The following is a 24755-nucleotide window of genomic DNA, read 5'->3' as shown; positions in this document are numbered from 1 at the left end:
AGTGTAGTATCTATCTATCTCTCTATCTATCTATCTATCTATGGCTGCTAGAATGTAAACAACAATTTAAAAATGTCATTACAAAGTGACAATATATAATTTGGATGGAGAGCTTGTGAAACCGTGATGGTCAAGAGTCTCATTAGTGATTACTACAGCAGAATAACATGGAGCTGATGTCACCATTCATGTTCCTGACAGCAGAATAACATGGAGCTGATATCACCATTCATGTTCCTGACAGCAGAATAACATGGAGCTGATATCACCATTCATGTTCCTGACAGCAGAATAACATGGAGCTGATATCACCATTCATGTTCCTGACACAACAGACAGACTGACACATTTTTGTATTGAGATATATTGGATTTTGATATATCGTCCCATCACTAGTGAGAGTTACTTGTTCTCTGTAGACTGCAGCGACTGTATGATTTGTTGAGATTAAAAATATCAAATCAAATCAGATTAAAGATTAAAGATTCTTTGTATCCAGTCTCCATCTTTGTCGCTCAGCCTCTCTGTGGTGTTTCTGCTCTGCTCCTCCCACAGATCACCTGTCAATCAAACAGTGGTGGTGGAGCTTGGGTTTTCTGTCGCTGCAGTTTGAGTTTCTCCTCTCTCTGTCTGTTCAGCCATGGTGGCTATCACTGCTCATGCTAACTACCCAGTTCTTCTTCTTCTTCTGTTGATTCCAAACAAACCTGGAAACGTAAAAACGCATCACTTCCTGTGCGGCAGAGGATTTTTCCCAGGAAAGAGCGACCAGACACCGGCTGTTTAGAACAGACAGAGGAGAAGATTTATGAACTGGATATAGGTTGGATCACTGTTGAGTTAGAGCAGTTAGACAAGTTATATGAAAATGTTGTGGATTATGACTTTAATACTGCTGACTTGGGGCCACCCAGGGGATTGGGAGATCATTTTGGGGAGTTGCAAGATGATTTATGGGATAGGAAGAAACTTTTCTACTATACAAATGTATTATCTTGTCAACTTTTTCAGATTTTTCTCTAATCTGTGCTTTCTAGTGAAATACTGAATCGTTTTTAGCAATTTTTCCCAAGAAAAAAGCAGGAATTACAGAAAAACTAGATATAAGAAATTTATATAGTAGAAATATTTTTTATTTGTATCCCATAAATTAGCCCGCAACCTCCAGATTGAGAACCACTGCTATAGAGAACTTTTATAAAGGAGTTCTGCTGTAGTAGAAGGCTAAAGAACCATTTCCTGGTGCTAAACAGAACCTTTTTGTCCCCCCCCCCCCCCCCCCCCCCCCCCTGTATATCAGACTGTGTGGCAGCAACAGCGCTGCCAAAGATAAACCTCTCACTCAGGAAAGGCTGCACTGTGAAGCACTCTGTAACGGTATCCCACAACTCCACAGTGGCCTCTTTTTTTTTAATGTTTTATTGGATATCAATACGGCGCTGTGTGTGAGGCCGTCCCGCCCGCAGGCCGTCCCCCGAGGAGCCGCCCCCCCCCCCGCCCCGCTCCGACACTTCACCGTTTGTTCTGAGCGGCCGGTTGCTCCTCATGCTGCTACCCGGCTGCTGCCCGGCTGCTGCCCGGCTGCTACCTGGCTGATGCCCGGTTGCTGCCCGGTTGCTGCCCGGCTGATGCCCGGTTGCTGCCTGGCTGCTGCCTGGTTGCTGCCCGGTTGCTGCCTGACAGACACTGGTTGGTTGCTGCCTGGTTGCTGTCTGGTTGCTGCCTGGTTGCTGTGTGGTTGCTAGGTGAAGGTTTGATTTCCATCGAGTCTTAAACGCTCTGCTGGTTGAGTTTGTCTTGAAGAATGAATGAAGCTTTTTGTCCTGCCTGAGATCCTGTTGTCACTGAACACCTCCATGCTGTGTGTGTGTGTGTGTGTGTGTGTGTGTGTGTGTGTGTGTTTTGTTTGTGTGTGTGTCTGTTTGCTTTTTGTATTCTGGTGGAGCTGAAAGATATTGACAAAAAATCAAATTGCAATTATTTGACTTTGAATATTTGCATGTTGTCCATTTTTATTTTTCATGGTTCACACCTTAGACCCCCGATCCACCAGGACGCCCCATTTACCAGGATGGTTGACTGGTGTCTGCTGGTCATTTAACATCCTGAACGTCTCCCTTTTACACAGTTGAAGGAACCAATTTGCTTCATTACGTATTTTACAATTGAATCCCCTGGGCCTGTTCAAGCCGACCCAGACTGACTTGGACTGACCCGGACTGACCTGGACTGACCCCGGGCTGACCCTTCCCCTCACTGTAATCCTGACCGCCTCTGCTCCAGATCTCCAGACTCATCAGTTCCTCTGTCTGTCTGTCTGCCTCACTTTCTGCTCGTTCTTTAAACCCAGAAAAAGAAAAAATCTCCTGTGTCGAATGAAGTCAGAGGAAACATGATGAATGTTGACATTAAAAAGGCGACCTGTTACCTCTCGCTGGGTGAATGTGGAGCGGTCGGTCGGTGGGTCGGTCGGTCGGTGGAGGGATTTGGGCTGCGGTCAGAGCAGAGTCCTGACCCTCTGAAACTGCACAGATTGACTGGAGACTGGAGATTATCCAGAGGAATTACCGCAGCGCTACGCGTGGCGAATATTTAGGTTTCAGGCGGCGGCCACACTGATCCATCAGAAAACAGACAGAATTATTGATGATAGATTTGTGTGTGTTGGTTTGTTTTTGACTGTGAAAGAGATGTGTTGAGATCTGCAGAAGGTCTCCATCTTCAGACTCGATAAGAAGCTGCTGATGCTTTATTTGACTAACATCTGTTCAGGTTCGGTTCCTGATCCTCCTCCTTGTGGCCTGCGGCCTTCAGAGAGACTGTGCATGCTGACTTTCCTCTTTTTTTTTTTATGTGATTTTGATTGTATTTCTGCTTGTGTAGGTTGCTGAATGCGGTTTGTCTTATGATGCTGCTTCTCTTGGAAACAGGTTTTTTAATCTCGGTTGGACTCCCTAGTTAAATAAATGTCAAATTACAAAAATAAAAATCCATCTTGCTGCTATTGGGTCAGGAGGTCAGTGTGATATCATCGGTATGGGAAAAAAAAAAACCCCTCCACAGCTCAAAGGGAGATGGCTGGTGAGATTTAAAGCCCGGTAGCCGCTCCTCATCCCGGCTATGAATATCATGGAGGAGCTGAAGTGGTGAAGTGATGGTTTATGGGAACACATCTGTGCCGGCGGTCGGCCGCCATGCCAAGCCAAAGAAAGCCTCAGTTATTTTAGATCGCTCCGTTCTCGGTTAGCCCTCTTTAAAATTGTGCGTCCAAAAATAAAATGGCATTTTGTATGGGACTGCTCCGCTGCTTAAAATATCTGCCTCACAGACAATTGACTGGACTGACTGTAGGCCAGGCTTGTTTGTAGTAATACTAACAATAATGATGATGATGATGATGGTGATGATAATACACTTAATTTGTTCAGAACTTTTCATAAGAGTTACAAAGCTCCTTACAAAGCTCTTTAATGCTGTTTAAAATGTCTCATTAGCAGGTAAAGTAACGCCTTCAAAGCACTGTGAAGCCGTGAAGACAAACCAGGCAACAGTAAACATGTCGTCCCGCACGAATAATGCGGCCAATCAGGAACCAGTATGTCTCCTTGTTTTGACCTGTAGCTGTAGCACCTCCAAAAAAAATGTGTGTTATAAATGCTGAAACACGGCGGCGGTGAGATGCATCACGGCCCGAGTTTTATCCAAATCAAAATCAAACAAGTAAACAAACTTTGCAGCGCCCCCTTTAGGCCAATCAGTGCAGTTTTAGACAACGACAGAATGGCGCGGCGTCCTGGTGGATCAGCGGTCTGAGGTGTGGACTATGTAAACACAACGTCCCGGGTTTGAATCCGGCCCAGGACTTTTCAAATGGAGATAGGACTGATATAAGATCCTGATATAATGGACATATGACCCATCTATAGTGTTTCTATGGTGTTTTCCTGACTGATATAAGATCCTGATATGGAGATATGACCCATCTATAGTGTTTTCTATAGTGTTTTCTATGGTGTTTTCTATGGTGTTTTCTATGGTGTTTTCTATGGTGTTTTCCTGACTGATATAAGATCCTGATATAATGGAGATATGACCCATCTGTAGTGTTTTCTATGGTGTTTTCCTGTGAAATGGCGCCGCGGCTCGTGGAAAAAATAGATCAGACGCTGAAACTGGCGCTCCATGTTGAGAACCACTGAGCTGAATCATAAGCCACACCACCTTCACTATATGGACACTCTGGGCCTGTATCTAGATTCTGTGTATTTCTGTATCTTTTGCTCTCTTCATAAAGCACTTTGTAATAAACCCTTTGTGTTGAAAATACTTTAGAAATAAATTTGACTTGGCTGTAGAGTCGCGGAACTGACTGTGTGTGTGTGTGTGTGTGTGTGTGAGTGAGTGAGAGAGAGAGAGAGAGTGAAAGAGAGAGATTGAATACCAGTAAGGTGACCAGGCGTAACGGTGTGTTAGACGGGAGCTGGAGCTGAAGGAATCACCCACACCGCTCTGTGTGTGTGTGTGTGTGTGTGTGTATGTGTATGTGTGTGTGTGTGTGTATGTTATAAAAATATTTACTCTAATGAGCCGCCATGCCTCCATGTGATCCAGAGGTTATTTCCATCTCCTGTCACCTAATCTCCGTCCAACTCGCTTCTCTCTCTCTCTCTCTCTCTCTCTCTCTCTCTCTCTCTCTCTCTCTCTCTCTCTCTCTCTCTCTCTCTCTCTCTCTCTCTCTCTCTCTCTCTCTCTCTCTCTCTCTCTCTCTCTCTCTCTCTCTCGTGTGTTGCTCAAGGGCACGTTGACAGACTGACACATGGTGGGTCAGATTAGATGAAACTGTAATGATCCTCGTGGGGAAATTGGTCCATTGAAGCAGCAAATAGGATGCAGCAAAGAAGAAAAAAAAAACAGGATAGAAATATGAAGACTGCAGGGCAAATAATGCAACACAAGAACGTTTAAAGAGACATTTAATGTTCTTCTTTAGTATCAGTCACACCAAGATCTGAGCGTTCATAACCTTCATTAACTGTACTAAAGTTGTAGTGGTAGTAGTATCTGTAGTAGTGGAGTAGTGGTACTTGCTGTAGTAGTAGTAGCTGTTGTAGCTGTTGTAGTAGAAGTTAGTCGTAGTCGTAGTAGTAGTACCTGTAATAGTGGTACTTACTGTGGTTGTGGTAGCTGTTGTAGTCCCAGCAGTAGTGGTAGCTGCTATAGTGGGACTTGCTGTTGTAATAGTAGTAGTAGTAGCTGTAGTAGTCGTAGTTGCTGTTGTAGTAGAAATAGTAATGGTAGTTGCTATAGTATTAGTAGTAGTACCTGTTATAGTAGTACTTGCTGTAGTACTAGTAGTAGTAGTAGTAGTAGCTGTAGTAGTCGTAGTTGCTGTTGTAGTAGAAATAGTAATGGTAGTTGCTATAGTATTAATAGTAGTACCTGTTATAGTGGTACTTGCTGTAGTACTAGTAGTAGTAGTAGTAGCTGTAGTAGTCGTAGTTGCTGTTGTAGTAGAAATAGTAATGGTAGTTGCTATAGCCTAATATTAGTAGTTAGTTACTTTATTTATATAGCACTTTTCAAAACAGCAGTCACAAAGTGCTTCACAGTTGATAATAAAATGCATAATAGTACACAGAATGAAAACGGCAAGTAAAAATACAATTTATAAACGGAAACAAACACTCAACAATAAAAGCAATATAAACAACAAAACAAAATTAAAAGACAAATAAAACCAATAGGAATTGCAAAGCAACAAACTTATAAAAATGCCAGACTATACAAGTGGGCGGTTCCATAGTGCTGGAGCTGAAACCGTAAAAGCACGGTCCCCCTTTGTTATGAGCCTGGACTGTGGGACACTTCAGAGCAGCTGCTCAGAAGATCTGAGTAATCTTGGTGCAGAGTATTGGGTTCAGAAATATAAGAGGGTACTAGTAGTAGTACCTGTTATAGTGGTACTTGCTATAGTACTAGTAGTAGCTGTAGTAGTCGTAGTTGCTGTTGTAGTAGAAATAGTAATGGTAGTTGCTATAGTATTTGTAGTAGTACCTGTTATAGTGGTACTTGCTGTAGTAGCTGTTGTAGTCATGGTAGTTGCTGTTGTAGTAGTAGAAGTAGTAGTGGTGGTGGTATGGTAGTACCTGTACTAGTGGTACTTGCTTTAATAGTAATGATAACCTTTATTTGTAAAGCACCTTTCATACACAACATGCAGCTCAAAGTGCTTTACATCAATAAAAGGCAGATAGAAGACAGATAAAAAGATAAAATTCATATAAAAGAACAAATAAAATGCATTGCATTAAAAGAATCAAAGAAAACGGAAAGATAAAAGAACACAACAAATACTCCCACTTTTAGATGCACATTGTGAGTGAACCCATATGTTTTTCTGTAATTTTCTTTTTCCCTGTCCTTCCTGATTCTACTCTTGATCTGATATTTACGTCACATCTCACTGCCTCAGGCAGACGAGAATCATAGATTGTCTTCTTGGTCAAAAACCTCACCATCCACAGATGGATGAGAGTCATACAGGGTAAAGCTCTGCCCCCCCCCCCCCCCACACACACATATAGTGTTCACTGTGCAAGTAAGCATTACCCAGACAAGACCAATGAAAATCTGTACTTGCCCGTGTCAGCTCTGTTGGGATCCTGAACAGAAACAGTTAAAATGAAGGCTATTTAAAAGCTGAGCTGAAAAGAGAAGGAAGTTTTTAACAGTCGTTTGAAAATGCTTACAGAGCCTCTCTGATATTCTTTGGCAGGATGTTCCACAGTTTAGGAGCAGAGTTAAAAAAGGCTGCATCCCCAGTCTTCTTCTGAGTGGGGTTTTGTACTTCTAACAAACCAGCAGCAGAAGACCTGAGGGTCTTGATGGAATGTAGAACAGCAGGGATTCTGTAATGTAGGCCGGTCCTAAGCCATTAAGAGCTTTGTATACAAGTACAAGAACTTTAAAATAGTAGTACTAGTACACCCTCCCTCCCCTCAGCAGCTGTCAGGAGCCTTTGAGCAAGGCAGCGACCCTGCAGCTGAGCCTCTGCTCTGTCAGCATGGAGCTCCGGCCTGTGTGGAGAAATGAAGGCTGGAATAAAACTAAATGACAGTCTGCAGGGTAGAATAGCCTCAGTGCAACAGAAATGTAATAATAGTATGTATTTGAGTTGTGTATTGAAGCAGCAGCCCGGTGTGATCTGGACTTCACTGCAGTGTGTTTCTGGCTCAGATGACGGCTCGCTCCTTTCATCACTGTGTTTCAGAGCTTGTTTTGAAGTGAGGCGGGACAGCAGAGCAGATTTAGCCCGAGCCTGCTGCCGTCTCAAATGATAGAGGAGGAGGACTTACTGACTTAAACGCTCCGCTTCCTGGAACTCACACGCAGGGTTTTTTTATTTTTTTTATTCCTCCGCTCAGTCGTCGCTGGAAGAAGAGTCTGTCCCCGAATCAGACGGCTCTAGTGATGTCACAGCCAGACTTGATTTTGATTCTTTTTGAGTTTTACGAACTCGTGAGCGTGATTCCGAAATATCAGAAATCACAGCAAAGCAGATTGAGCTTTGATGTCGCCGCCTGCTGTGTTCGCTTTCGAGATGAAGATTAGGACTGATGTCTTTTAGAGTCTGGATCCAGCAAACTAACTTTGAAGTAGTTCTTCGGTTTTCTCTCTTTCAGCCGTCACTGTGAAAACTTGTCTTGTCTCTTGTTAAATCTCTGTGTGCCTCTGGTAGAGTCTTGGGTCGTGTCTCTTCCTCCATGATAAAACCCCCAAAATCAGTGATTCTGTGATCTGTTGCTCCGGTAGAGCAGACTGGAGAATTGTGTTTTTTTCTCTCTCTCCATTCACTGCCATTGTCTGGAGGAACAGTCTGAAAATCACTTCTAGCACATAAAGGAACGCCGACAAAGCAGATTCTGATAATATATAAAAAACTAGTCATGCTGCTGAATTGTTTTGAAGTGAATCTCTTTCTTTATGTTAATTAAACCTTTCAGTTTGAACAAGTGGAACACCGAAATCCGGTCGGAGGAAACTTATGATGATGGAAAGAAGAAAATAAAACATTTATCAATAACTGTAAAAAGGAGACTCCACTTGGACTCAAGGATGAACTGATTAGAATTTGGTGGTCAAAGGTCAAGGTCACTGTGACCTCACAAAAGACGTTTTTGGCCATAACTCAAGAATTCATACGCTAATTATGGCAAAATTTCACACAAATGTCTAGTAGGATAAAATGATGAAGCGATGACATTTTATATCCAAAAGTTCAAAGGTCAACTTCACTGTGACATCATAATGTTTTGCTTACCACTGTAGCTGAGAAAACCATCTTGGGTCATTCTACAAAAATGGTGGAAGTGCTGTCACTTACTTTAGCAGACACCAAAATCCTTTAAGTTGACCTAATAATCACATTAATTATATATGTTCAATAAATAAAGACTGTCCTTGCAATGATAAAACAAAGTTTATTGGCGGAGGAATACAACCGTGAGGCGGTTAGTTCTAGTTTATATATTGTCAGAACCTGGTTTGTCAAAGTCATGTCTCCACCTTTTTCAACATCACTTAAATGTCTGGAGCCGTCAGAGTCAGATGTGACATTATTCTATAGGACAGAAACTACATGAGTCGTGAAAGTGAGAAAAATGTCTTCAGCTTGTCTCCAGTCCTGTTCTGTTGGTAGAGAGGTGGATGGTAGCGTTCAGTAGCATTTCTAGCTGTATTTTGAGTTGATAGGAAAGCAAAACACCAGCCATGACCTTTTGATATTTAAAACACTCAAACAGGAGTTAGTGCTGGTTGCCTTTAAAGGTGAGTCAATTAATAATAGAGGGTTTGTTAAGAGAATGAACTCCTGACTCGAGCTAAACCTCCGCCAACGCTCAACAATTCTCCAATTTGCAAAGCTGGAGCCGCTCAGGTTTGGTTACTGTTTGTCTTCTGGGTTTGAATTTTTCTTTTTTTTGTTTTTGTGATTGATATTTTTATTGGAAAGTTTCATGAGCTACAAAAAGAATACAATACAAAACATAGAATAAATACAGTACAGTATATAGAGGTGATTATGGCTATTGATGTACATTATTTGCGCCTTCTGGTGTCCTTTTTAATTAGAAAACTTCAAGTAGCGTTCACATTTAAGATGATATTTATCCATTCTAAAACCTGTAGAGGAAGACAGTCGTTCTTATGCTGCTGTTTCACTCAGCAGAAGGTGCGTTTGAATTTCTGACAAAACGGCACACGAAGGCAACGCTGTTCAACAGCCGACTTAGAGAAGTCCCGGATGTCGGACATTCCCACCAGCACCTAAACGCAGCATAATAGCTAAAGAAACGATAATGGGCCTGTGTCCTGGAGGCTCAGCAGTCCGAGGTTTGAATCCGACCCGGGACCTTTTGTTACATGTCGTCCCTATCGTCCCCTCTCTCTGTCCCCTGAGTCTTTCTTGTCTCTCGTCACTATAGACTTTCAAATAACTGCAAAATTGCCCCAAAAAATATCTAATAAGACTAGAGCGGCAACGATTTATCGATTAGTTGTCAACTATTAAATTAATCACCAACTATTTTGATAATCGATTAATCGCTTTGAGTAATTTTTTAAGAAAAATAAGTCAAAATTCTCTGATTCCAGCTTCTTAAATGTGTGTGAATATTTTCTGGTTTCTTTCCTCCTCTATGACAGTAAACTGAATATCTTTGGGTTGTGGACAAAACAAGACATTTGAGGACGTCATCTTGGGCTTTGGGAAACACTGATCCACATTTTTCACCATTTTCTGACATTTTATAGACCAAACAACTAATCGATTAATCGAGAAAATAATCGACAGATTAATCGACATTGAAAATATTCGTTAGTTGCAGCCCTACTAATAAGACAATCGTCCAATGATGGAAATCCCATATCTGGATAATCACCAAAATCAAATCAAGTGATCTTTGGGCCGAGAGCGATCAAATTAACTTGTGACATTTTGAGAAATCTTGCTAACAGACAGACAGTCAGACAGACAGACGGGTGAAAACATGACCTCCTTCCACCTTTTATTGGTGGAGAACATAACCAGAAAGACCCCAAATTTGAAGTAGTAGTGGTTTGTTTGAAGCCCAGTGATGCATCCTCATAATTATATTGGAATCATTCCTTTTCCCTCTTTTCCCATGTCGTTCGTGATATTTAATTTTGCCGTCTTGTTTCTCTGTTTTGTGTGGAGCTCAGGAAGAGTAGCTGTGGCATCACGCGCAGCTGAGGGGGATCCTAATAATAAACAGATAAACAAATAAACAAATAAACATCAGGACCTTCCATGGCAACACAGATGCCATGGGAGGTCCAGCAGCTCCAGTTGTTGCTTTAGACAAGAATAAGTTTGTGACCCGACGCCACCCGATGCCACATGTTGTAACAGCACTACACACACACACACACACACACACACACACACACACACACACACACACACACACACACACTATCAGCCCAAACTGCCTTTCTCTCCTAACTGATCTCCCATTGGTCTACACTTCTGATTGATCCCTCCCTGCGTCATGTCCCGCCCCAACATCCTGTTTCTTTTTTTTTTTTTTTATAATTATTTTTTATTAGGGACCAACATGACCGTGGACAGATGTAGTTACAGATGTTTCTTCTCTCATTTTTCCCCCTCCCCTCACATCAGGTTTCCCACCCATAACCCAAACTACATGTATAAAAAATTAGAATTAAAGTAACTACAAGCATAACAATATAGTGACATATACATTGAGTTTCAATAGAACTATTAGATAAAAATAAATACGCTCAATTACACAAAATTGAATGGAGCTGGGTATGCGGGAGGAGAGAAACCAAAACAAAAATAACAAAAAAATAAAAAATAAAATAAAACAACAAGAACAAAAATTACAATAATAAGACAAAATTCTGGATTGCATACTGCTTGATTGCATCATGATTCTGTGTTCACGCCATGAGACCGGACCTACAACATCCTGTTTCTAAAGGAAATACATCACATTAAAGAAGCAGGATGCTCGTAAAATGCTGTTTCATTGTGACTTTAAATTCTTTCCTTTTTTTAATTTTGTGGTGTTTTCTAGATTTTGTCATCACAATTGCTACTCATGATTATTAGCAGGGGGAAATAAAATAAGACCCATAAAGGTTTTGAAAATGAATGGATGCCTTGAAAGTACTTGATTTATTTTTAAATTAAAATGGTTTATAAAGATGACTATTAAATAATGTATAAATTAATACCTTAGTTAACATGAACACCATTAGTAAATGATTACCAGACACATTAGTTACTGTTAATTAATGTACCCGTATTGTAAAGTGTTACTGATGATTTTTTATTCTAACCAATGTCATGTCTTCCCCCAAAACATGCTAATTATGAGTCCTTAAATTTCACCAAGCACCTTAAAAGTCATTGAAAAGACTTAAATTTGATCCAAGTGAGATTTTGAAGCCTGGGTCAGTTTTACCGGATTCACCAACAAAACTTGACTTAATTAATTACGTCTTTTGGTATCTAATAAAACTCGTGCTTCTCCCTTCCCTCTGTCCTCACAGATATCCAGGAATTTTACGAAGTGACCTTATTGGACAGTCAGAAGTGGGTGGAGTCTTCCAAGGGGGCGGACCCCATGCCGCCCGTCAACCTGTGGGACTTCTCCAGCCTTCAAAGCACAACGGTGACCTCCGACACTCTGCCCAGCCTTAGCACCAGCATCGAGGTAAGGAAGACGGGGGAAAAAAAAAAAAAACGCACACCGATCAGCTGAAATATGAGACGAGGGTCTGATCAGGCTGGGAAACTAAAGTTCTGCTCAAAAATGTCAGTTTCATCAGTTGAGTTCGATGTTATAATAATACACAGTGACGGGACGACCTGCTCATTTCGATTCGATACGCGATCTGAGGTTCAGGATTCAATTCAACCAGGATGTGATCAATAACAGTTCAGGGACAGCAAAGTCTGACTTCTGAGACACATCTGAGACTTGGTTCTGAGACTCAAATCTTTCCAGCGATGCCATTGGCTGCTAGAATGTAAACAACAATTTAAAAACGTCATTACAAAGTGACAGTAATATAATTTGGATGGAGAGCTTGTGAAACTGTGATGGTCTGGAAGAGTCTCATTAGTGATTACTACTGCGAATTTCGATATATCGTCCCATCACTAATAATACAATAAATCTTTGATAGACTTGAAATAGTGTCAGCTGACTGGTGGAACTATTTTCGCAGCGTTTTAATTTCCCGCCCTGCTCATGATGTTGTTTTTTAGTTTTTGGTTTCTGGATCGGTGACAAACGGGACAGGAGGTGAAGCTTCTGTCGAGGTTTTTACTGCTTCTGCGTTCAGAGGAAACGTCTGAAATCCAGAGGGGAACTTTAGATTTCAGAGGTGATTTAAATGCTTCTGTCTGAGGTTTAAGAGTTCAGTTTCCCAGATCCTTCTCTATCTTGGTAATGGAACCCGGGGGAAAACGGTGAAATAAGTCTTCAAACTCAGGCAGCATTTATAGCTAACTGATTGTTTTACAGATCTTGTTGCTATGAATAGTCTGACTCAAACGTTTGATGTAGCGTCTTCTCCAGTTCAGCCTCTCGGTGTTCGTTGAGTCTGTTGATTGACTGATATTGAACAGCACAGTGACAGTTTCTATGAGGACGGCTTCTCTATCGCTGCTGTCAGGTAGAAACCACACATCTGCCAAAAATACATTTCCAGGAAAGAAGTAAAGCATGCTTATTTTTCCTCTCATCCATACGCCCGTATATTACTGGGAAGAGAGGAAACCACTTGTAATGCAGAAAGTAAGAACATTTATTCGAGTTTTACTTTGCATCGGAAAGCTGTGGAACACTTGGCACACTTGGCAGAGCATTTCGAGTCAGTACAGCGATTATTTTGCTTAGTTTTTTTGGCCAATTTGGGAGCTTGTCCTTGTTTTCCACCTTTTTACCTTTTGCCCATCTATCAGTGAAATTATATAATGGGATTTTAACATGTTTCAATGGTCTGAGGGTCATGAAACTCACTCAGCACATAAACACCCATGGGATCTTTAAATTAAAGAGGAACTAAACCCCAAACCCAAATCTGTGTAAAGCCTGACATCTAATGGTCACCGTCTATAGAGTACTGACCTATAGAGTACTGATCTGGCACCAAAGATCAGCCAATAGCAGATGACAATTTTAGTTGAATTTTTGGGGGGAAACAAATTTTGACACAAAACCAGGAAAGAGCTACCAGACACCGGGTGTTTAGAACAATAAACGGAAAAGCTTTCATGAACTTTAGAGGTGATCTAAATGGTTCTGTCACATCTAAACTGGTAGGAGTTCAGTTTTCCAGAACGTTCTGTATCCCACTACTATAATTGGAGAGTGGTTTGTGTGTTTGTGTGTCCCACCATGGAGGAGAGGAGAGGAGAGGAGACGAGGAGAGGAGAGGAGAGAGGAGACGAGGAGAGGAGAGGAGAGGAGAGGAGGAGAGAGGACATGAGAGGAGGAGACGAGGAGAGGAGGGAGAGAGGAGAGGAGACAAGGAGAGAGGAGAGGATAGGGGAGGGGGAGAGGAGACGAGAGGAAGAGAGGAAAGGAGAGGAGATGAGAAGAGGAGGAGAGGAGACAAGGAGAGAAGAGGGGGGGAGAGGAGAGGAGGAGAGGAAAGGAGAGGAGAGGAGACAAGGAGAGGAGAGGAGGAGGTTATAAATTCTAGTCTTGGTAATGGAAAGAGGAAACGGTGAAATAAGTCTTCAGAATCAAAAGGCCAATGCTACAGTTTCAGCAGCATGTTTTCTACCATTGGATGTCAGGATTTACACAGATTTGGGGGTTTAGTTTCTCTTCAAGTAAGAAAAAGAAAATCACCAAAACTGCAGTTGTGTTTCGTTGCCCAACAGCAGCGATGTGATGTTCTGGAGACATTCTGTGCTTGGGTCCACAGGAGGATGCTGAAAGTAAAAAATATGTTTTAGATTATTAAGCTATTATACCTGTATGATTTTCTCCTTTAAGAATTTAAAGACTGAATTTACCTGTGTGCATGTGGAAAAATATCTTTAAAGTATAGAAAATGAGTTTCCCATGCTGGTGTGTGTTCTGCCTGAGGAGGAGAGAGAGAGCTTCCCTCCGCTCTGTCAGATGATCTGATGAGCGGTGGATCATCTCCTGCCTGTTTCTGTTTCTGCTTCTCTGTCCTGCTTCTGTCTTTCTGTTGGTTTTTCCTGCTCAACATGTTTCATTATTTGACTCTTGCTGGTCTTGCTGGACTCTTGTCATCGCATTTTTCCACCCAGCATCATTCAAGTATGTTCATATTTTAGGCATTTTTAGACACTTGTTTTTTTGTTTTTTTATTTTTGGCATTTTCATACTTTATTTGACAGGGAGATAGTTAGAGAGAGACAGGAAGGTATGGGAGAGAGAGAGGGGAGGACATGCAGCAAAGGACCGCGGGTCGGATTTGAACCTGGGACTGAGCCTTATGGTACACACTACACTCTGTAGACACTTTAGACACTTCTTAGACACTTTAACACAGTGATTCTCAACCTTTTTCATATCAAGGACCCTAATTTAGTCCACATTAGGGCCACAGACCCCCATTTGATGAGATTTTGTCTCTCGGACCCAAATCTGAGATTATTTTTATTGTCAGATATGAATTTGTCCACAACTCCATGACTGTCTGTATTGTAGGTAGAGAGATAACAGTGAAACTTTGATCAAAATACTCATTCTTCTACATTAACTTCTTGTAAATGGAATAATGCTGAAGTTTAATTCACAGTCACTGCTTTAACAGACAGGGTGGGAAGCAGTGAGCAGGTAGGAGGTTTGGTGTCTTGCTCAGCGGCGCTTCAGCATCACACATGACCGCTGGAATCGAACCTGTACCGTCAAGGACCCCTAACGTAGTCCACATTAGAGCCACAGACCCCCATTGGATGAGGTTTTCTCTCCCAAACCCAAATCTGAGAATATTTTTATTGTTAGATTTGATTTTGTCCAGAACTCCATGACTGTCTGTATTGTAGGTAGAGAGATAACAGAGAAACTATGATCAGAACTAACTTCTTGTAAACAAATTAACGGTAGTTTAATTCATCAGTTTGCTGGGGGACCCTCTGGAACCCCTTCAAGGACCCCTGGTGGTCCCCGGACCTGGCGTTGAGACCAACTGCTCCAGGCCACTTAGATCCTGATATGGACAGTTAAAGGGATAATTCGCGAGATTCTTTTGCTTTTCTTTTTTACGATATGGTTCATGTGTGCAAAATCACGTTAAATAATAAAATTAATAATAATGTTAGGTGTGATGTCAAACAAAACAGAAATATTCAAATAATATTCCTACCATACCTCATTTTATGAGAGTTTTTAAGTAAAATTTGCTTGTCATCATCGATTCAGACAGCAGAAATGTGTGTCACGATATTAAAATATCTTCATATCATCACAATGTGATTCCACTGAAAGACGATAAACGATAATATTGAATTATCGCCCAGCCCTACTTTTAGCTAGCGATAGGAAAATAATCCATAAAAATTGAAATTATGTAATTTGGCATGAAATACATTTTTTTTTCTTTTTAACAATTTTTTCATTGATTGTAGTTTACTTACAAAGCATATTTACCAGTGTACATGAAAACAAAATCACACAGGTATACATACATACCAAGCATAGAGAAGAAGATTATGCACTAATAGAACTATTAACCATCTTGCCCAAAACCAGCCTCCCCACCTCAAATCAATTTTTACATAGAATTTTTTGGGGGATACAAATTTTGACACAACACCAGGAAAGAGCCACCTGACACCGGCTGTTTAGAAAAGCTTTCATGAAGTGGATCTAGGTTGGATCACTGCTGAGTTAGAGCCGAGAGAGAGTCACAGATTATTATTTTAGATTTTTATTTTAACCCTCATCGTCTCGGTTCATATCCGGCGGTTTTGTTTGCAGCTTTGTGAACTCTGACAGTTTACTGCATGTTACTGCAGACTGTTTACAGCAACACCTCGCTGATTCACTTCTTCACAGTGCAGTAAAATATACCGCAGTGCTTCATCTCAGCAGGTGATTAGCTTGTGTGTGTGTGTGTGTGTGTGTGTGTGTGTGTGTGTGTGTGTGTGTGTGTGCGCTAAGGGGCGAGTGGTGTAACGTGGGAAGACTGAGCTGGCAGAGAGAGAAGCAGCAGCTGTGTGTTTTAATAGCAGCTTCACCATCAGACCGCTGAACCAGCTTCACTCTGAACATTTCCTGTGTCAAAGTGCGTTTCCCCCCAAACTGGACACAGATGTGTTGACAGTGACACATCATGTAAGAGCGTAGCTTCGCCATTTAAAGGGATAGTTCACCCAAAATATTTTAATTCGGTCATTATCTACTCATTGTCATACCAGCACAAAATCTGTTTACCAGCAGTTCTCCAGGCTCACTGCCGGAGAAGCTTTCTTCCAGACAGTTGCAGTAAATGGAGTCCAGTCCTTTAGGCTTCAAAAAGGGCAGAAAATGTCCATAAATGTCCATAAATGTCTCCATACAGCTGCAGCATAATCCAAGTCTTCTGATGCCATGTGATCGCTCTGTGAGTGGGGAAAAAAACACAATTTTATCTATTATTTAATGCAAATTAAGTCTTCCTCCATTGTATTTAGCTTCTGTGTTGCCAAAAATTGATAAATCTTAGAGCAGTTGCATGGTGTCAGCAAACTTGGATTATGCTGCAGCTGTATGGAGACATTTATTGACAAAACAAAACAAAAAAAAACAAAATTTGATCAATTATTTAATGCAAATCGAATGATGGTTTGGGAATGCAGAAGATGAATACAATGGAGGAAGACTAGGATTTGCAAACTCCTGGTGTGTTATATATGAAGAACGAATTTGTACGGGCAAGACGATGAGTAAATGATGACCGAATTTACATTTTTGGGCGAACTATCCCTTTAAACCACCAAGCCAACATTTCAGGACTTTCTGTTTTTATTCCATCTGAGCCGGTGATCCAGCCATGAGCTTTGTGTTAGTGTCTTTGTTTTGTTTTTATTTGCTGGAGGAAGAGCGTTTCTTCTTATTTGTGAGTATGAGGTCGTCTTTGCTTTCTGCTGACTCCATCGTCTTCCAGAACGTGACAGACGGAGTCGAGTCATGCCGGCCTTCTGTGCAGCTGTAAGCTTTTAGTCTTTGTTTTAGTCTTAGATTGTAGTAACCACACCTGGGTCAGATGGGTGCAAATGCTTTTTTTTTTTTTTTTCTCAGTGTTTGTTTTATCCTGCTTGGAGTGCCAGATGGGTGGGGTTTACCACAGCAGGGCGAGAGCGTCAGGTACATTGTCAGACACGGAAATACACAACCAGTCAACTGGACCCACCTGACTGAATGTTCTGTGTTTCTCATTCTCTTAAAGCCATTTTGATCTAAAGGCTTCTGCTTAAACGCTTGAAATTAGTTTCTTAGACAAATATAAAGTTGATCCGATGTATGAATTTCTTTCCAAAGCCTTTGCATTTCCATCAAGGCAAAGGGCGACTACTTTAAAGAATCTAAGATATAAGATAGTTTTTATTTGTTTTAACACTTTTTGGTTGCTGCATAATTCCATTTGAGTTATTTCATAGTTTTGATGTCTTTACTAATATTGTAAAATGTGGAAAATAGTAAAAATAAAGAAAAATATGGTGTGTCCAAACTTTTGACTGCTAGTGGATTAACTGCCATATACCTTTCTGTGTGTTAACTCTCTGGAAGTCACTGTGCGGCAAACCCCACCCGTCTGGCACCGCACCAGGCACAGAACAAACCATAAAAGGCATGTGCAAACACCATGTGACCCAGGTGTGGCAGTAAGCTTTCTGTTTGCATTGAACTCCTTCTCTTTCTTTCCCTCCTCTTCCCACTCTGTCTGGGTGTAAACACGTGGTCGCTCGTAGGACTCGCCCCTCCTAAATGAAATCCTGCACACGTTGGCGCAGGCCAAAGCCTCTCCCTGCTGCCCAGACGGACAAGTAAGTACCGGACGCCTGTGACCGGTGGGGTGGGGGGGTGTCGGTGTCGTCCACCTTCGCCGCATGTCCCATCAAGTCCCCATGTGCTTCGGACCGCGGGAGGGGAGGGGTTTCTGGGTCCGGGGTCAGGGGTCAGGGGTCAAGGTTCGCTCGAACAGCCTCAAGATGTCGCTGTGATTCATTTGCTTTTACTTACATCTTCAGACCGAATGCGACCGGTGTGAAACCTTGGAGGAAATCTGGACCACATGCCGTGTGGCGAGACGCACCTGGTCGACAACAGGATCTGATTCGACGGCTTCCTCCCTGAGCGTGAACAAAAGAGATGAAGAGATGAAGATTTGATGCACTGAAGTTCGATTTTGTTATTGAGATCAATCTCTGAACCCATCATCTATCGGTCTGATGACCATTAGACTCTGGGGGCGACGGCCAGTATTTCAGGGTTTCCGGTGTAGCCAGAGGACATCCGGGCCAAGACTTCCTCTTCCGTGAGCCGGTCATTGTTTACAGTCCGATTAGCAACTTGAGACGCGAGAACGGAGTCGGAGTTGAGAGACGACGTCTCATCTGCAGATATCTGTTTATAGAGATTAGCCGAAATGTCGTCCGGACCTAAAACACCTACAGAAAGTATCGATGTTTGTGTTTTGTGTGGAGAAACGTTCGACTCTCGTGTCTCAAGTCGCTAATCGGACTGTAAACAATGACCGGCGCACAGAAGAGGAAGTCTTGGCCCGGATGTCTGCTGGCTACACCGGAAACCCCCAAATATTGGCCGTCGCCCCCAGAGTCTAATCTGTCGTCAGACCGATAGACGACGGGTTCCGATTTTGTTATCGAGATAAACTTGGAGCGTCTTAAAGATGGAAAACTCCCATTCAAACCACCATTTACCCAGCTGTGGAAGCACCGTTCTCCTCGATGCCTGTAGCACATCAAGACCAAATTTCAAAATCCGAGTAATATGTGGACCAAACATGCTGTAATGCTGCATGACACAAGGCTGTTTCTTGTGTTTCTTTCTTGTGTTTTATCTGCATATTAGTCGTATTTAGAAATTTGGTTTGCGGTGCTCAAGGCGTGGAACTTGAACATGGAGTTTCCCGTTTCTTAGACAACAAAATCAAACTTTTGAGTGTCTAGTTTTCACACACTGGCTTTGTATACACTGGAGGAGGACGGCATCGTATCAGAGCCTGTTTGTGACCTCCTGCTTCTTGCTGCACAGTATGCGCTCCAGATTTCCTCTGGGTTTTACACAAGTCGTGTTCAGACTCGAGACGCGACTAAATGCAAAAGAATCGCAGCGGCACCCTGAGGCGGTTCGGGCCAGGATCAGGTTTCATGGCTCATTGTGCTTCATTCATTTTGGTTCGTCTTGTTGGGTCTGACCAGTACAACTCCTGTCCTCACACAGGGAGACGCTCCGATCGTGAGTAGACGATACAGGAAGAGTTCGGTTCCAAAATGAGGTAGTCACTGTTGGGAAAATGACAGCTTCTCTTAGAAAACAGCTAAATCTGAAAGGATAGCAGGTAATAAAGTCTTTGTTTGACTAAATAGGACACTTTTACAGATCCTCTAGATTTTAAAGATATTTAATCCCCAACATGGATATACAGCATTTTGGAACAGAAATCTTCAAATTTCAAAATTCTTCAAACAGTTTTGGAATGAACCATGTGTGAAAAATACATCACCACATCTATGGATTAAATGTAAACATCAAAACATAATAAAAAAAAAAAGTAACTAATCCGCTGCTGCTGTCGCTCAAACACCTTGTAAACACAATTTGGCATTTCACTTTCCTTAGCGAATTCAAAGCAAGCCTGGGCCGAAATAGTTGCAGATAATTCTTAGCGTTTGTTTTAACCTGCTTGTAGTGCCAGATGGGTGGGGTTGTTGGTTACAGGGAAGTGTGCTAAAGTGGCGTTCACATACGTTCGTGTGATTGCCTAAACCCTTTGGAACTTTTTGGAACTTTTTGTTTTGTCCCGTGTGGCAAACCTGGCGCTAAAGCAGGCTAAAGCAAACCGAAAAGCTTATTTGCAAATACTATTCCACCCTGAAGTCTCCTGACCCTGGGACCCATGACTCCCGCTCCAAACATACATGAGCGTTCATCTAAAAAAAAAAAAAAAAAAAAGGCCTTTTTTTTCTGAAATTCCTGAAGAGTTGGGTTTCAGACTGGAGCTGTACTGAACCTCAGGACCGACATGGTGGTGGTTGATTTGGATTTTGAGTTCTGTTTATGTGGAGAATACTACGGAAGAGTATTAGGTTTGTTGTAGGTGAATTTATTTTTTTTACCGCAGCCGGGGGGGAGGGGGGTCATATCCTGAGAAAAAAACTTCGAAATTTGCTTGAAAAGAAATTAGATTTTCTTTTTTAGATTAGAAATTTGTGAGAAAAAACTTCAGAAATTTTGAGTTTTTCTCTCGCAAATTTCTGAGGGTTTTTTTTGTGCAAATTTATGAGTTTTTTTTCTCTCCAAATTTCTAACCTTAATCTCAGAATTTTGTTTTCACAATATGCCCCCCCCCCTTCCCCCGGCTGTGGTTTAAAAAAAAAAAAACCCCACCTACAACGGCCCTAATACTCTTCCGTAGATACAGTGCCTCTCGGACCCTTTAGGTTCCTTTTGTGTGTTTTGATTTTGTTCAGCACTAACAGACGTCATACAGTATATCTCACATGGCAATCATCACATCTTATCTATTAGTCGTGTCTTTGTTTCAGTTAAACTTTAAACTGTTGCTTCATCATGAACACGGTCAGCGCTGCAGTCTTCCCTCCTCGCTGTCCCAGCAGCAGCTTCTGCAGTCTGAACCACACATCCAGCAGTCTCCGAACCCATCGCCTCTCGCTCTTGAGCCGCGAGAGTCGAACGTTTCTCCACACAAAACACAAACATCCATACTTTCTGTAGGTGTTTTAGGTCCGGATGACATTTCGGCTAATCTCTATGAACAGATATCTGCATATGAGACTTCGCCTCTCGACTCCGACTCCATTCTCGCGTCTCAAGTTGCTAATCGGACTGTAAACAATGACCGGACCACGGAAGAGGAAGTCTTGGCCCGGATGTCCGCTGGCTGCACCGGAAACCCCCAAATATTGTCCGTCTCCCCCAGAGTCTAATCGATCAGACCGATAGACGATGGGATCCCAGATTGCACGTTCAGATGTTTTGCTGCGTGAGGCGTTTCTTTAAACCTCCTGGAGTTTCTTCACCTCATCCGAACAGATTGTATTTCATTTTTGTTTTTGTTTTTTTTTTTGGTTCTCAATTTTTTCTGCATGAGATAAAAACGCTTAAAATGTTTTTTCCCAACCATCCTGTTTTCATTTAAAAGAAAAGCCCAATGAAAACACCCTCAGGCCTTCAGCTGGTGCTGCTCTGCAGAGCGACTTCCACTGAATTCTCAGTAGTTTCAGAAGATAACAGGAGGGTTCGGGTTCGAAAGCACATTATATCAAATCAACTCCCTTATCGAACCTTTTTACATAATTTGTTGGGGGAAAAAAACAAAAAAACATGGCACTCATTACCTTTTACGTGATGCTGCATTGATAAAGTGCTTATTCATCGGTCAGAGTTCAGAGTTTTAGGAGAAGCAGCCAAAAAGAAAAACACTCCTTCGTCCATGTTGCAGCTGAACTGAGCTGCATGCTGGGAAAAAAATCAAAATTTGATTGGATGAAAAGAAGTCATCAACAGGAATGTGCTGTTTACAGGAAAGAGACACTCTGCTCTCATTTTTTTTTGTCATTTTTTTGGCCTGTTCTGGTGAATAGAGGAACACCAAGTCCAGCAACATCCACACAAAGGTTAAAACCAGACCAGACCAGGACCAGACACCAGACTGTGGCGTGTTTCCAGACGTTTGACCTCTGACCTGCAGGCCGGAGGGATTTCGAAGAAGTTCACTTGTACGTCCGTTTTTCATTTCATGGGGTCTTTAATAGTAAAATCCCCCTGAAGCCCAGACCGCTGTCTAGCTGGATCTTCAAAGATCCCATGTGAAGCCTCGGAGCTTCACGCCGCAGCAGCTCCTTTAACTATTGATCCGTCATTAATCCTGATCGCATGGACCGCAGAGAGACTCCTGAGAGAGAGAGATTTAGAGGGGAATAAATTGCAAAATGGTGTTTTTATTTTCCCATGTTTTGTTGCAGAGGTGGCTGGGCACTTGCTGAATGAATACAGTAGAAACTCTGGTCTACTGTGTATTATATAGAGATTTTCACTGGCTTGAATGTGTTGCAGAGCACTGTTCTGAGCGCCGTGTCGGATCGGCCGTCCTGAGAATCCACACTGTGAATGGACCGGCAGCAGCCAGCCAATCAGGACGCTCCCTTCATCTCCTTCACCTCCTCCTACGGTCTTAAAGTGCTGTTGATCTTTGGTGATTCTCTGCTATCTGTGTCTCCGTTTTTTCTCCAAGCAGAAAAATAGCGAGAGACTCTTTTTTTTTTAATATATATTGGCAGAATCTGCTTTGTCAAACTCCTCTCTCCTGCCTTCTTTCGCCTATTTACAATTATTGGTAAACGTTTTATTTTCTTCTTTCCATCATAAATTTCCTCCGACCGGATTTCGGTGTTCCACTTGTTCAAACTGAAAGGTTTAATAAACATAAAGAAAGAGATTCACTTCCAAACAATTCAGCAGCATGACTAGTTTTTTATATATAGTCAGAATCTGCTTTGTCGGCGTTCCTTTATGTGCTAGAAGTGATTTTCAGACTGTTCCTCCAGACAATGGCAGTGAATGGAGAGAGAGAAAAAAACCCCACAATTCTCCAGTCTGCTCTACCAGAGCAACAGATCACAGAATCACTGATTTTTGGGGGTTTTATCATGGAGGAAGAGACACGACCCAAGACTCTACCAGAGGAACACAGAGCTTTAACCGGCCGGTTGAGTGTCTGGTTTTTGGGAAAATAACATTTGTGTGGCCGATCGGAGGCTGGGAGGCTGAAGATCGCGGTGTTTTTATTTCTCTGTGGATGGAAACAGTCTGTGGGGAAAAGAAAGATCCAGAACAGTCTTTTTTTATGAAGCCTTTATTCTATTTGCTGATTCATAATTGTAAGTTTTCGTTTGCGTTCCCAGTCGACTCGGTGATAAAAACATGCAGAGTGTCGTGCCGATGTTTGATCAGATCAGATGAAACTTTAATGAAGCCTGCAGGGAAGCCGAGTCGTCACAACAGCAGAGTAAAGACGAGAGTAGAACAAATAGAGACAACTGGAGATAATACAACAAGCAAACAGAATAAAAATGTACAAATAATAATAAAACAATGATAATATAAACTTAATTTCTGCAGCACTTTTCAAAAGAGAGTAACAGAGTGATTTACAAGCATTAAACAAAATAAAAACACTGAAATAAAATGCGCTAAATAAAATACAAAATACAATAAAATAAGGGGAGGACTAAAATAAACTGTTACAAAGGGTCTTCTTGCAGGATGTTGGAGGTAGCAGTGACATCACTTCCTGTTTCATAATGAGGCCGGGCGAGTCACATGACGAGTCACATGATGCGAGCGCATGATGAATTCATGCAACTGTAAAATATTCATCCAAACCACCCACATCACACATGGAGGCACGCTCCTCTTCTTCCTTCTCCTCTTCCTCTTCCTTCTTCTCTTCTCCTCTTCTTCATCATCTTCTTCCACTTCTTGCTCCTTCTCTTCTTCATCCTCCTCCTCTTCTTCTTCTCCTTCCTCCTCTTCCTTTTCCTCTTCCTTCTTCTCTGCTCTTCATCTTCTTCCTCCTCTTCTTGCTCCTTCTCTTCTTCATCCTCCTCCTCCTCTTCCTCGTCTTCCTCCTGCTCTTCTTCCTCCTCTTCTCCCTCTCCCCTCCTCCTCTTCCTCTTGTTCCTCCTCTTCTCCCCCCTCCTCCTCCTCGTCTTCCTCCTCCTCTTCTTCCTCCTCTTCTCCCCCCTCCTCCTCCTCCTCTTCTTCCTCCCTCCACCTTCTCCTCCTCTTCTCCCCCCCCTCCTCCTCCTCCTCTTCTTCCTCCTCTTCTCCCCCCTCCTCCTCCTCTTCTTCCTCCTCTTCTCCCCCCTCCTCCTCCTCTTCTTCCTCCTCTTCTCCCCCCCTCCTCCTCTTCTTCCTCCTCTTCTCCCTCCCCCCTCCTCCTCCTCTTGTTCCTCCTCTTCTCCCCCCTCCTCCTCTTCTTTCTCCTCTCTTCCCCCTCCTCTTCTTCCTCCTCTTCCCCCCCCTCCTCTACTTCCTCCTCCTCTTCTCCCCCCTCCCCCTCCTCCTCCTCCTCTTCTCCCCCCTCCTCCTCTTCTTCTTCCTCATCTTCTCCCCCCCTCCTCCTTCTCCTCCTCTTCTTCTCCCCCCTCCCCCTCCTCCTCCTCATCTTCTCCCCCCCTCCTCCTTCTCCTCCTCTTCTTCCTCCTCTGCTCCCCCCCCCTCCCCCCCCTCCTCCTCCTCCTCCTCCTCCTCCTCCTCCTCCTCCTCCTCTGCTCCCCCCCCCCTCCTCCTCCTCCTCCTCCTCCTCCTCAGCCATTTGTCTCTGACTCATACATGTAATGATGAGCAGCAGGTTATTAGCGTGTCTCAGTGAAGTAAAGTGTTCACATTTGTCACTGAAGCAGCCTGAATATTTTGTGGTTTTGTGACTAAAGAGGAGAAGAGAAACTCAGCTATAAAGGCAATCAT

At 42.5% G+C, this 24755-nt stretch overlaps 1 protein-coding gene across 1 annotated transcript in view; it reads left to right on the top strand.

Moving 5' to 3' along the window:
- Nucleotides 1–24755, top strand: part of LOC139661530 (disks large homolog 1-like) — a 139666-nt gene that overhangs the window by 15449 nt on the left and 99462 nt on the right. The window contains exons 3-4 of the mRNA XM_071539985.1: nucleotides 11599–11762; nucleotides 17990–18064. Of these exons, the coding sequence (XP_071396086.1) occupies nucleotides 11599–11762; nucleotides 17990–18064 (239 nt within the window). The remainder of the gene's footprint in view (nucleotides 1–11598; nucleotides 11763–17989; nucleotides 18065–24755) is intronic.

Source organism: Centroberyx affinis, unplaced genomic scaffold (genome assembly GCF_046629955.1).
Source record: "Centroberyx affinis isolate AG114_WGS23_722 - 3 ecotype Tasmania unplaced genomic scaffold, CSIRO-AGI_Caff_v1 ptg003542l_1, whole genome shotgun sequence".
NCBI lineage: Eukaryota > Metazoa > Chordata > Actinopteri > Beryciformes > Berycidae > Centroberyx > Centroberyx affinis.
Note: the sequence above shows the minus strand (reverse complement) of the source record. Positions and strands in the feature narration are given on the sequence as shown.